Here is a 13,844-nt window from a genome sequence, read left to right as displayed (position 1 = left end):
TCCTTTGCACAGGATGGCCAAAGCGGACATCTCAGACGGACACGAATGGCGGCATTGGCGGTGGCGTGAGCGCAGTTTAGGCTCGGACGGCGGCCGAAGGGCACTTAGTCAAAGAAAGACGTCAAATAAAACAGTTTGAAGGAAATAAAATAAACCCCTCCACCCCCCCCTCAGTCACGTTAATGGGAGTCCATCTGTCGGCTCCTCGGGACAAACCCGCTTCTCCTTTTTATTTGGTTACCCGGGAAACGCCCCCCTCCCGATCACTCATCAATAATCAAAACAAACACAAACCGATATCGTGATCGGTCATCTGGGGGCGGTGGAGCACAGAGCTCGCCAGAATTTCAATGGCAGGTTTTCCCCCCTCCCTCTTTCCTGAACCCATGTGTGTGTGAGTGTACGTATGTGTGTGTGTGTGTGTGTGTGTGTGTGTGTGTGTGTGTGTGTGTGTATGTGTGTGGCCAGAGGGATGGGCGTTGTTAGGAGAAATCACTGTCCTCCGCCCCGTACAGGTCGGCCAGTTTCCTGAACCTTGGACCCCAGTCACTCAGGTAGTGGTAGTCCTGCTCCGCCTCAGAGGATGCTGAGCCAAGCGAGCTCAGCGACTCCGCCACTGAGCCGGCGCCCTCGTAGGCGTACGTGGCCAGGGAGTCGTACGGCGGCGCCGTTGGGTTACAGTCGTTCTCCAGGACCCGCTGGTTGATGAATTCACGCACATCCCCGTTGTCCTGCGTCGCCATGCCCAGGGGCGGCAGGATGAGCCCCGGGGGGGCGGTGGCGGCGGGCCGGCGGTGCGGCGGGAACAGCAGGGTGTCGGTGGGCATTATGTCACGCCGCTGCTTGGCCGACTCCTCCAGCGCAGCGGCGGTGTCCGGATGGCGCAGTGCCCCGATGTCGAAGGCCTGTGTGTCCTCCTCGCCGCCGCCCTCGTCATTGTAGCTCACCACGTTGTCCCGCACGTCTTCCTTGGAGATGATGAGCGGCTCCTGCTTCCGCTGGCGTCTCAGCGCGGTGAAAAGCACCACGATCACTGTGGGGACACACATGCCATGCATCTTTCACCAACAAGTAAAACATTTAACGCTGACGTGTCTTACTGCCGCCGGGCGGAGCCTTTTAAACATTTATACCGCTTTGGTTTCCGAAATAAGATGTCAAACAACGAGGCGTCGTTCATCGCAGCCGCTCTTGGCTGGCGTGCAGACTTCCTGTGTGTTTTCTTAATTTGACTCTTCCCGTCAAATTAACTATTCCCGTGGAAAAGTCGGCAACGCTGCAATCCTCTCGCCCTCAATGCTAGCCGATCCTAGCATGAGGTCACCAAAAGCAGCGTGAATACACACACACACACACAGACACACACAAACGAAAACATCCTACGCCGTATCTTCAGCCATTTGCAGGTCCAGGAAGGTAGCGATGGTTTGGACAGCAGGTAAAACTGCGGGGATAACCATGTGGAAGGAGCCTAGCAGCTTATTTGTGTTGAGAAGAAGCTGGCAGGGACGCAGAGCCACGGCTAGCAGTGAACAGAGCTGGCTTAACAAGCTAACCACAAGGGCGGAGTCTACTAGCTCACTCACATTGGGAAGAAGCTAGTAGTGAAACAGAGCCTCGGCTAGCGGTGAACAGAACTAGCTTAACTCCCCAGCTCGCGCCTCCAGTCAAATTAGGAGGCTGAAAACGCTTCTTCTCCCGTAGTCGGATATTTACGGCTACCGGCCCTCGAGTGCAGGGACCTAAATCACTGATATTGATCGGTGATTTCCTCTCCCGTGGAGTGAATGTCATCCTTCTGGTTCAGCTACTTTGCCTAAATCTGTGCCGTTGCTAGGCAACCCTTTACTTTTCATTTATTCAGGCGCCTTTGACAAACATTTAAGCCCGGGATAATCCCATCCAGCATCACTGAACATCCCATAATCTATTTATTATTTTTATGGTCGTGCAGTCGCAGGTCATTGTGTATTTTTTTATCCCCCAGTGAAGGCATGAATCATCATGTGCATCGTGTGATTGGCTCATGTGTCCGAACTACAGCTTGGCGCTACTTCCTGTCTCTCAGGCCGACTCCTTCATGTGGCGCTTAATAGCGGGTGGAGCCAAAAACGCTTACTCTAGGTCACGCCTGGTTGGCAGAGCTGGCCAAGATGACAACATCCTGCAGAATTACTTGAGTGTCAAAAGATTCTCTACTTGCGTTCGCAGTGATGTAAGAAGGGTTAGGCGGGAAGAGGTATTTGTGGGAAAAGACTACAAAAATGGCGGCATAAATATAACCACACAGCCAGTGTCTTATCTATCTTCTAGACTGCAGTAGCCCTGGGTACTATCTGTACTACTTCAAACAAGGAGTTACAGTATCTCAATATAAACCTTCTTGTGTGTAAGTGTGTGAGTGTGTGTGTGTGTGTGTGTGTGTGCCTGGCCGTGTGCGCGGTGATGCAACACACTGCACTCACCGCCTATCCACAATGCGTCTAATTGCGTACTATCTGCGTGCCTGCATGCCTTTTGCATGCGACTGTGTGTGTGTGTGTGTGTGTGTGTGTGTGTGTGTGTGTGTGTGTATGGAGTCTTATGGAGTCTTTCAGAGGCATAAATATGTAGTCATTTTCCCAGCAACTCGCTGGACTGTGACGGCTGCATGAATAAGAGGATAAGTGGGTAGGGGGTGGGAGGTGGGCGGGGGGTTCGAGGAGCTGCATTCATTTCCCCGTCAGCCTTGATGGCAAGGAGCGGCGGCGGCAGCAGACCGGAGCTAACCTCGTTTCTCCCACGGCCCCTCGTGCCGTACAAATGGAAGCGGTGGTGTCGGCTGGCCCCCCCAGCTTCTTCTTTTAGTGCGAAGATTCTGGACTTTTTAGTTCTACAGTGCCATGTCCCCGTGTGTGTGTTTCCGGCCCTGACTTTAATTACTGCGGCCCTCTGAGCGCGCTCAGATCCCACCGACCGCAACTTTGAAACCCAATTCTGTTTCATTTTCTCTTGCCTCCAAAGTTTGACACAGTTTACTTTCACTTTACTACACTTCCTCCGCAACTGGAGGAAGTGACATAATCTCTGGGTGACATAATTTCTGTGACATCATCTATGAGTGACATTAAAGTTACCTTTCCACTGTCTCCAAGTGCCTCCATAAATACACAAAAGCAGTGCACACACTCACACACACACACACACACACACACACACACACACACACACACACACGCACATATATAATTCCAAATACACACATACACATGTATACATCCATACAGAGAAACTCCACACAAACACACCCATGGACATGCACACGTGAACACAAAAGCACAAAAGAGTGTGCATATATACACACACTCACACATAAGCACATATATCAATCCAAATACACACATACACATGCACATACTTACGTACCAACACACACGTGGACATGCAAACGTGAACACACAAGCACAAGCTCATGCAAATGTACACACAAGTGTGCACATATACACACATACACAAGCACACATACACACACACACGCGCACACACACACACACACGCAGAGCAATTTGTCACTCACTGAGCAGGATGATGGCGCAGAGGAGGATGGCGATAAGCGCCCCAGTGCTGAGGCCCGGCGAGCTGCTCAGGGCCTCAGCGTTGCACAGCTCCATGTTGCCGTCGCGGTCGCATGTGCACACGCGCACCGTGAGCGTCCCTGTGCTGCTCTGCATGGGGTAGTCGCCGTCGGTGATCACCACGGGAACCAGGTAGACGCTCTGCTGCAGGCGGCTGTAGGAGGCGCGCCGCGTCAGGATGCTGGCTGTGTTATCTGGAAGCGGGAGGGGAATGTCACTTCATGATTTCTTGTTTCTAAAAGCGATTATAAAGGATTAAAACATTAATGGACACTTTATTACTTTGTGGTGAGGTTGCTATTAGCAGCCTTGTATTTTAAAAATAATAATTCAATTTAAGCGTTGAGGGTTGAAGTGCAGTTTACAATTGCTTTTACACATTATAGCGTCATGTTAAACTTATAGATTATATACATTTTTTTAAAATATGACTTGATCATCGCCATGGTAACAGCTGGCATTTACCTCCGTTGTCGCGCACGGTGAAGTTGCTACGCTGGCTCCCCTCTGGCGCCAGGCTGAAGAAGAACTTGTGTCCGGTCGCTGGCTCGTCAGCATCTACGGCACTCACCACCTGGATCCGCTGTGGAGAACACACACACACACACACACATACATTCGGCGTGAATCAAGGGCAGTCGATGGGTGGAAACACACCTCGGGGGGTTGAAGGGGGGCTGAAATGCTGCCAGCTTAGCAGCTGGGACATTATCGGCAGCACCGCCTGTGCAGGATCAGCTATCAATAACCCGGTCAACATCTGCATCATTAATTACCCCCCCGCCCCCTCGGGTGAGAAGGGGCGGAGCCTAAAACAGCCGCATGCCGCTTCAAGCCGCTCCTCGCCCTCCAGCAAGCACGCCCTTCCCTGGTCAACGTACGGCATGCAGGATTAAACCCACGTCTTCTGAATGCACCTGGTTCTCCTGACATGAGGTTTGAGGACCAGGAGGTAAATGGGGAGTTTCAGGTGGAGCGGGGTGTTGGACCAAATGAGAAGGTTCGTTATGCTAATGAGTGAGTTGTCTTACAGGATCTGGGTTGAATAGTGTTGTTGTGTTAAGAGTGTGTGTGTGTGTTTTGAGTTTTGGACTCAGGTGAGTTCCTGGGATTCGTACCCCCTAGTTATTACAACAGGTTGAGGGACCATGAGGTGTGTGTTTGTGTGTGTGTGTGTGTGTGTGTGTGTGTGTGTCACGCAGGCTGGCCCTGTGTTCCTTCAACTGTCAACCAGAAATTATTCATTATCTTGGAAACACTGGCCTGTTCACACACACACACACACAAACACACGCACGAGGACACTGAGCCCATCCAGCGCTTGTGTATGTGTGTGTTTGATGTAGAGGACATCCAGTGAGCAAATATTGGATGTTGGATGCACAGCTGAGAGGACGGCGGGACTGCGGTCATCATGGGAGTGGAGGCCTGAGGCCTGTCATCATGGCCACTGTTTGCACATGTGAATGGCCTCGGCGCTGTGCACGCTCACCCTATTGTGCTCTCCCCCGATTTGGGATCCAATTAATTGTTGCTGCAAACGTGTGCGTGTGTGTGTGTTGTGTGTGTGTGTATGTGTCGGTGTCCGTGACAGATTAGCTTGTCAGCGGTAACAAAAGGAGAGACGGAGCTCACAGCCAATCAGCTGCGGGAGAGCGTCTGCCGCCCTGCGCGCTCCCTTTAATCACATTAAGCCGGGTGCCATATATTATGGGATGTGTGGTGGCGATTGGTTCCACGGCAACAGACAATTTTGAAAAGTGGCGTGAAAAAAAAAAAAAAAAAAAAAAAAGGGAAATTCTGCAGACTTTTGACTGATGACATTTCAAGGAACAGCGGAGTCACGATTTTCGTCACCAAGTTTGTTCGCAAAGTCACAATGTTTGACAGAATGTTTGTTAGTGAAGTCACAATGTTTGTCACAAAGTTGTTTGTAAAGTCACTATGTTTGTCACGGAGATTGTACGTAAAGTCATGATGTTTATAGTGAAGTCACATTGTTTGTCACAATGTTCGCAAAGTTGCTATGTTTAAAGTGAAGTCACAATGTTAGCGAAATTACGATGTGTGTCATGAAATTCGAGAAGTCAAGATGTTTATCACAAAGTTTGTTTGTGAAGTCATGATGTAGTGAAGTCACGATATTTGTCATGAAATTTGTTCATGAAGTCGTTACAAAGTTTGCTCATGACGTCACGATGTTGAAAGTAAAGTCACAATGTTTGTCAGCAAAGTCACGATATCCAGATATATCCATATCTAAACCCAGACCAAACTAAACCAAAATCCAAATGGAAACCTAAACTAAACCCAAACCCTAACTAAACTAAACCTAAACTAAATCCAAACCTAATTTAGACCCAACCTTCCCAACAAATAGGTCAAAGATACATATTTTGTCCAAGTTTCAACTTGCTGTGACTCTTGAAGGGAATATTATTGAGACAAGCACACACACACACACACACACATACACACACACTCACGCACTCACACTCACACACACCCTCCTCCCTTTATTATATTGTGTTGGGACTGTGAAGCACCAACTGTTGTTGACTGTCTGTTAGCACGGGCTCTTATCAAATGAGAACTAATTTTAAATAACCCCCCGCCCCCCAATCAATACCTTCAGAGCTCCTTGCTTTGTGACAAAAAGAAAGTATATATTTAGAGTGGGGCAGCTATTTTTGGGAGCTTTATTTTATTTCTTTAAATATCATATAAGCGATTGTGGCGGTGGCTGATTATGTAAATTTAAACCTAAAACACTTTATTTGTTCAAACCCTCCCCTCACTCCCCCGCCTGTCACTCGTCTCCCCGGAGACAAACCGGGGAGACTGGCTCAGGTGAAGTCATAATTAGTAGCTTCTTCACAGATCCTCAGCGGCTCCAGTCAAATTAATCAGGTTCCTGATGGGGGGGGGGTCCGATCTGGGGTCCGATGCCCGACAGAAAGCCGCCAAAGGAGGTAAAAAAAGAGTTGCTCTCTTGCTTTTATTTGTCACTTCCAGAAGCTGTTACAGGAGACAGCGGCGCCAGCAGATAATTAAAGCTAACGCTGCACTGATCTAAAGTCTGCAAGCCGGCGGCAGCGCAAGCTCCACAGGGCTGACACCAATGCTGGGAGGAGTACATCGCAAGTCAACGTGACCCAAAAGAAAGCCGTACTTCAGGAAGGATCACGTTTGTTGCCATATCAAACATCGTCCACCTAAGCTAACCGCTGACCTTGGCATTACGCAGTGAACACAAGAGCCACGCGGTCGGGTCAGGCCAATTGACATTTGGATATGATTGGGCACAGATTGTGACATCCAGCTACCGAAAAACAGCAGCCAGAGTGCCAATTGTGGCGCAAGCTAACACTTAACTGTTTCCTGTGGTGAGGCATCCGACAACTCCCAAACTGCCAGGGGGCCCATCGGGCGGATTCAAGCCCAAAGTTTGAATAAGCACCTGGCAACTGGTCGGAAACCACAGAGATGAAAGTACCAAAGTACCCATGTTGTTCTCAAAGTACTCATGGAGTACCCAACGTATTCCTGGAGTACCAGAAGTACTCCTGGAATGTGTGTATAGCAGCGGGGAGCAGGTACCTGTCCAGCCTTGGTCCTCTCACAGACGAAGGTCTCGTAGACGGAGGCGAACGTGGGCGCGTTGTCGTTGACATCCAGCACGTGGACGTAGACGGAGATGTGGCTGCTCTGCCGGGGATTGTCTGCAAAGGCAAGCGGAGATGTGATTGGCATCGTGCTCGAGGGCTCCTGGACAGCGGTGGCGGAGGATACTCTTCCCCCCGACGGTGGCTTCACCCCCCCTCAAGCACCGAACCCCGATTAAATACCACAAACGAAGCGCCGTCCCACACCGCACATCTCTGGCCAAGCCAGGAAAGCAATTACATCTCAATTTCACGCCTGCACCTGTTTACCGTTGCCGTGGGAACCATGGTGGTGATAGCCCAACTGTGCTGATGAGCTGCCGCACCTGACGGTGCCAATAACACCTTCATCTGCAGTTATTTGTTCCCTCAACTTCAAGGAGAGGCTCCCTCTTTAAAGCCCATCACACACACACACACACACACACACACACACACACACACACACACACACACACACACACACCAAAATTAAAACCCTGCCCAGTCTGGGCTTAGGGGCGTGGCTTAACCTGGACGGATCAGCTGTCAATCATCAAAGCATTAACCCTGTGATTCACATATCCAGACAATTTCAATTTTCATTGGACCAATACTCTTTGGATTGAACATTCAGGAGCCGCGCAGGAACTTTAACCCCAATTCTAACCCAGGCAGGAGAACATGGAGAGAAGACATAGATAGAACCCGGGTAGGAGAACCCGCAGACTCTACAAACTAATTTCATATTAATGTAGACGGTTCTTGGTGTAATCCTGACTAACGAAGATCACGCTGCCGATAACATTCCACGTTCCACGTTCCATTCCTGCTAAGCTAACCGGCTAGGTCACTCACTGAACTCAGTGGCAATGACGGAGATGTTGTGCCAGGAGTTCTCCTCTCTGTCCAGGCCTCTCAGCAGGACCATGGAGCCGTTTCCCGGGTGGATGTTGAACAAGCGGTCCAGGTCGGTGCGCCGGTCGATGGAGTACCTGGAACAAACCAAACACGGGGGGAGATGGGTGAGAAAATGATACATGTGTGCCCCCCCCCTCCCCGGAGCCCAGTGGACTCTTCCTATGTCTGCACATAGATATAAAATCATAAGCATCATTAATATTATATTTATTTTAGTTTGTATTATATGTGTTGTATTAATAGAGTTTTACTATTGTTATTTACATTATCATTATTTCTACAATTGAAAAGCATCCCTCCATCCCTCCATCAATCCACCCCTCCATTTCCTTATGTATCACTGTATGGATGAATGGTTGGATATGTGAAAAGAAGGAAGAGGAAAGGAAGGAAGGAAAGGAGAAAGAGAGGACATTTAGGTGGACAGCTAGATAGCTCGATAGATAGTTAATGGATGGATGGCCACATAGATAGATAGATAGATAGATAGATAGATAGATAGATAGATAGATAGATCCTTGTGTGTGTGTGTGCGTGTGTGTGAGCCCTCCATGGTTCCACGCTTGTGTTAATTAGAAGATGTTCCTCATCCCTCGCTCTGCTGCGGCGGTGGAGGGGTGAAAGCTTGGCCCGCTGCTGTCCGGATCCAAGGCTGCTGCCAATGTGGCTGCGTTGCTACGACGATTCCCTGGCATACGTGGCGGCAGCGGGCCCCGAGGCCAATGCATGCTAACGCGTCATTGTTCTATTCGGTTTCCCCTAGGAGACCTCAGGAGGGAGAGCAAGGGAACATCTGGATCTGCTGACCCTCCTCAACATGGAGGAGATGAGCAAGGGCCAAAGATGGATTATGAGTGGATGGCTGGTTAATTATAAAGATGATGGATGGATGGATGAATAACTTGATGGATAGATAGAAGGATGAATAATGATAAATAGATGATTGGATAAACGGATGAATAAATAAATACAAAGGTGTATAGATTGATGGCTTGGTGATAGATGGGTGGATGGATGGATGGATGTATAGATAGATAGACAGATAGATTGGCAGATAGATAGCTAGATCAAACTGCCAACCTCGATATTGCTGCTGTAGTGAACTAGCCCAGACTATGTTAACCGTGCCCTGCTAGTGGGAGGAAGGAGGGCACCTTGAGCCCAATTAGCATGCGGCCCGGTCGCCATCTTTACCTGACGGGGCTGCGGACAGCGTCAGGGTCCGAGGCGCTGACCACGCCGATGGCGGCGCCCACCGCCGTATCCTCCATCACCTCCATCAAGTAGCCAGCATTGTCGAACACCGGTGGCTCGTCAACGTCCTCCACGCTGATTCGCACCGTGGCCATGTCCTTGGAGCCGGACGACATGAAGCGGGGGTCCATGTGGGTGTTTTGGACCTGGATCTCCACTGTGTAGGACTGCTTCCGCTCGTAATCCAGTGGCTGCCATGAAACAAGACACAAAGATCACAACCGTGTCCGGTTGGTTAGCTTAGCTTCAGCCTAAGAGATAAACAAGGCTAAACATCAAGCTCGATTCTTCAGCAGCTTGGCGCTTAAGCTGCGTTCGATGGTGTCCGTCACCATGCAGCATCAGCAGAATAATGATCTGGAGTCCAACTGAGTAGGTTCAGTGCTGCTCCTTCACTCCTTTGCAGACCCCTAGAAGAAGGTCTCTTTTTCGGCAACACCTGGATTAGCTTGAAGAGGTCATCTTTTGGTTTACGTAGCATATGTTTGTATGCTAGGAGGTGGTTCCTACTTAAAGAATCACAAAAGAACATTTCAACCAGGGTTTGAAGGTGTTCAAACATGGGATTCTGCTCTGCTTCTTTTATTTTGGTGAGACATTCAGGTGCGAACCGTCAAATGGTAGACTGACGTCCGCTCAGACACGTCTATTATCTGGGATTGGAATTAATTTCATTCCAAGTACTCCACCCCCTGCAAGGCCCCTCGTCGTTTCTTGCAGGTTCCTTCATCATGCCAACAAAATAGCTCATAGAGTTTAGTGCGTGGGTAAGCAGCGCTCCAGTGATGAGGGTGGGGTGGGGTGAATTAGTTTAATTCAATTTCTTTCATCCGTCGAGCCCCGGGATTCACGAATTTGAAGGTGGAGGTGTGTGAGGGGGGGCGGTGCGGGAAAACTGAGGCGTCTGCTGAGTCGCCGCTTTGGGATGCCGTTTGATTCGAGGAGAAGGAAACACGGATAATTAAAAAGTCCTGATTCAAGACGGGCCGATGATTTACGACGGAGGAGGCAGGTGTTTGTCACTGTCCAGACGCTGTCCTCCTTCAGGGAGGTCCTCTACAGCAGACTCCCATATTTGGCGCTCACCTTGCTGACGGTGATGATGCCCTCCTGAGTGTCCTTGTCGGTGGAGATGTCGAAGGAGTCCATGCCGTCTCCGCTGATGATGCTGAAGTACATCTGGGCATTCTCCCCGATGTCTCTGTCGGTGGCTCTAATCCGGCCCACCACTGCACCGTGCTTGGATGACTCCAGGACTCGGAACTGGTAAATACCTGGAGGAAAAGTAGACGGGTGAGGAGTCACTTTGGCTGCAGTTCAAATGTCACATACTGGGGTTGGCCTGTTGTGCCACCCCCAGACTTGCTCATAACCCTTTATTTTTGGACACCAAAAAAATCTAGGGCAGCAGCTTCCTGTCGTGGGGCAAATAACGCCATTTGCGTCGCCAGCCTTTGAAATAGATGTTTCGTCCAGATGGTCCAAACCATCTGAGACTTCAGAAGGGGGGGAGGAGTCTTCATTCCTGCAAGTCGTTCTGCGGCGGGCAAATACATACGGAAGCCCCGGATGGCCATGACTTCATTTACATTATCTCCATTCCTGGAGATAATGAGTTAAAACAGACAGAAGGCGGTGGAGGTGAAGATGTGGTGGATGGATGGGATCAGGCGTCCACCAGAAGGACCTTGTCTCCTCCTCAGGGCTCCAGAGTTCCAAAAGGAGCTCAAGTTAGACCTTCTGCTCTTCCTCATCCAGAGGAGCCAGATGAGGAGGCTCCATCTGGTCCCAACAGGAGGAGGTCCAGGGGAAGAAGAAGACCCAGGACACACTGAGGGGAATATGTCTCTGGGCCAAGAATGCTGGAGGAAATGGATATTCGGACGGACATTGTTCCCAGATGTCTGGATTTCCAGCTAACGGCCCTATGATCTGGCCCGATAGGACAGATAGTACTTTCTTGGCGGGAAAGAAGAAGAAGGCGACTCATCAAGAAAGTTGGTCTCTCTTTGACAAACAAAATAAAACGGCGACAGCAGAAAGAGACAATATCTTGTCTGCGTCGCAGAACCAGGTGTAACAAGACGAGGCAGGTAGATGGCGAGAACAAAGGCGGCCATGGCGGCCCATGAAGAAAAAAACAGTGGCAAAATGCTGATGGATGCATCGGAACAATGTCTCCCTCCAGACTGCTGACAATCGCTTGGGAAAAACAAAGAGGAAACATTTCAAATGTGTGCTAGCGAGTGCCGCCGCGCCGCCCCTTTGTTCTCCAGGAGAAACGCCGACGCTCGCCATTGCGGCGCCGCCCAGACAAAAGTGGGCTCCTTGCTGGAGATAATTTGGCTTTTCCACGCCGTCAACACAAAAATGCAACCTTGGGGTTTTCGGGAGGGAGGAGGAGAAGATGATGAAGGAGATGAAGATAAAGACGAAGATGAAAATGAAGGCGATGGCTTGTTTGACTCTGAACAGAGATGACGCACACTAGTAAACTTGGATGGGCGCAAATGAAATGTATAACCAGATGTTTCCATTCCTATCGGGGCATCTCCCTCTGTCGGCAGTGTGTGTGTTTGGGTGTGTGTGTGCTGCCACGCCAGGAATCTCGCGGTTTGTGCAAGTTGACCCAGTGAATGAATTACAGGTTGCTAAGACTCAGCAGCGGTCACACCACCTCACAGCTCCGGTAGGATTGTGCACATTGGTACACGTGCTGCAGAGCACCGCACGTGTGAGCCACGATCATCACAGAAATACTTGCGAGAGACAGCTCACCTCCAATAAAGTCTGCAGTAAAAACCAAAGCTGTTAGCAAGTAATTGCTAGCATGCAACTGTTGCTATTAGCATGACAGCATCTGACCTCTCCCTTCCCAACGCAACTGATCGAGGCAAAAGGCAACCACCACTTTGCTGTTGCTAAGTGCTAGCTCCTGGGGAGTTATTTTGAGATTCTGGCCCCATCTACTCATCCAAACCCCCGTTAGCATAAATGCTAAAGGCCGCTGCAGCTCAGAGAGCGAAGCCACTTTTCTTCTATTTATTTAACATACTCTGTTTTCTACAATCAGGCTGCCGACGAGATGAGGTGGCGTCTGTGCAACGCTTCGCCGGTGGCTCGATAACAGTGGAGCCGGGGACGTCTGGGTCCTTGCACCACCGGGCCGTTGCAATACACTCTCATTTAAAACACAACCCAGCGCCACGCGTTGGGGAGTAAAGTAACTTCCCGTATCTTTGCTGGATACCGAACACAAACACACAGACATGTATGTGTGTGTGAAGCATCGCTGGGGCTGGTCTAATCTCTAGAGAAGCCTGTTGCCCCTGATGGTCTCTAGGGGTGCTTAAAACTATTTCTTTTTTTTTCTGGTGTGTCGAGCAGCGCGGCGCCGAAATGTATCCACCGCTGCTGCTGCACTCCGAGCCCCCCCACCTGCCCACCCCGCGGCACTGGACCACCTCTGAGCGCCAGCGATCCAAATTGAAAGTGTCCGCAGTGCATCATGAGGGAATCCGTGCACGTAGCCAGACACTTCCCGGCCGCAATCAAATTACGCTGGACGCATGTTAAAGTGTGTGGATGGGTGTGTGTGTGTGTGTGTGTCTGTCTGTGCGTGTGTGTGTGTCTATGCGCACGCAGATACGATGCCGGCCTTGGCTGGTCGTCGGTGACTAACCCGTGGGTCGTTTACCTGCAGGTTAATTAAGCTGGTGAATTAAGATACCAATGTCATGCCGCCGCAAACATGGCTGCCGCTCTCACACCCTGATAATATATGCCGGCGTGTTTGCACTTCATTTTAATTGATTTGTTACCATCGTGCACGTGTGTGTGTGTGTGCGGTTGTGCATGGACATGCACGTTTTAAACCCCCGGTGCCTGTTTTTTTCTCCACTCTAATTCGATACCGCTGGCGGTCTATTTATGTAGCTATCTCCCGGGTGAGGGACTAAAGCGGGAGCGTGCTGAGCGCTCGCCGCGCCCAGGGGTGCTGAGAGGAAGAGGAAGGAGATGAGGAAGAGGAAGATGAAGAAGCGGATTTCATCCTTGCTCGTCTTTTTTTCCTCTCTCTCTCTCTTTCTGGCTGGCTGGAGATTGCACTGCCTCACGGCGCTGACACCAGCAGCACCAGAGTCCCGGCGTGAAGGAAAAATGGATTGACGTGTCGGGACCGATGTGTGTGTGTGTGTGTGTGCTGCCAGTTCTGCGGGGATGAGATTTGTGTTCATGAAAAACAAACAAACCAAAACATACACAAACATGATGAAGGGGTTGGTCCCCAGGAGGCGGGTGGAGGCCGGTGTTCACGGCGCCGCCCGTCGCCACAGAGATGGAAATTCATTTTCAGCGGATGAAACGATGAAAACGGGCCTTTCATTTGTGTCCCTCCACCCCCCTCCTCCCC

General features: G+C 50.2%; 1 protein-coding gene across 2 annotated transcripts in view; it reads right to left on the bottom strand.

Moving 5' to 3' along the window:
- Positions 1-226: 226 nt before the first annotated feature.
- LOC147230194 (cadherin-6-like) overlaps positions 227-13,844 on the bottom strand; it is a 40,851-nt gene continuing 27,233 nt past the window's right edge. For both annotated transcript variants that reach the window (XM_086153439.1, XM_086153440.1), the window contains 7 exons: positions 10,520-10,707; positions 9,374-9,624; positions 8,117-8,253; positions 7,215-7,336; positions 4,080-4,197; positions 3,557-3,808; positions 227-1,033 (listed from right to left, as the gene is read on the bottom strand). In XM_086153439.1, the coding sequence (XP_086009565.1) occupies positions 483-1,033; positions 3,557-3,808; positions 4,080-4,197; positions 7,215-7,336; positions 8,117-8,253; positions 9,374-9,624; positions 10,520-10,707 (1,619 nt within the window). In that variant the 3' untranslated portion in view covers positions 227-482. The remainder of the gene's footprint in view (positions 1,034-3,556; positions 3,809-4,079; positions 4,198-7,214; positions 7,337-8,116; positions 8,254-9,373; positions 9,625-10,519; positions 10,708-13,844) is intronic.

Source organism: Fistularia commersonii, chromosome 10, assembly GCF_037954325.1.
Source record: "Fistularia commersonii isolate RoL2024-O1a breed Wild chromosome 10, RoL_Fcom_v1.0, whole genome shotgun sequence".
Classification (NCBI taxonomy): domain Eukaryota; kingdom Metazoa; phylum Chordata; class Actinopteri; order Syngnathiformes; family Fistulariidae; genus Fistularia; species Fistularia commersonii.
Note: the sequence above shows the minus strand (reverse complement) of the source record. Positions and strands in the feature narration are given on the sequence as shown.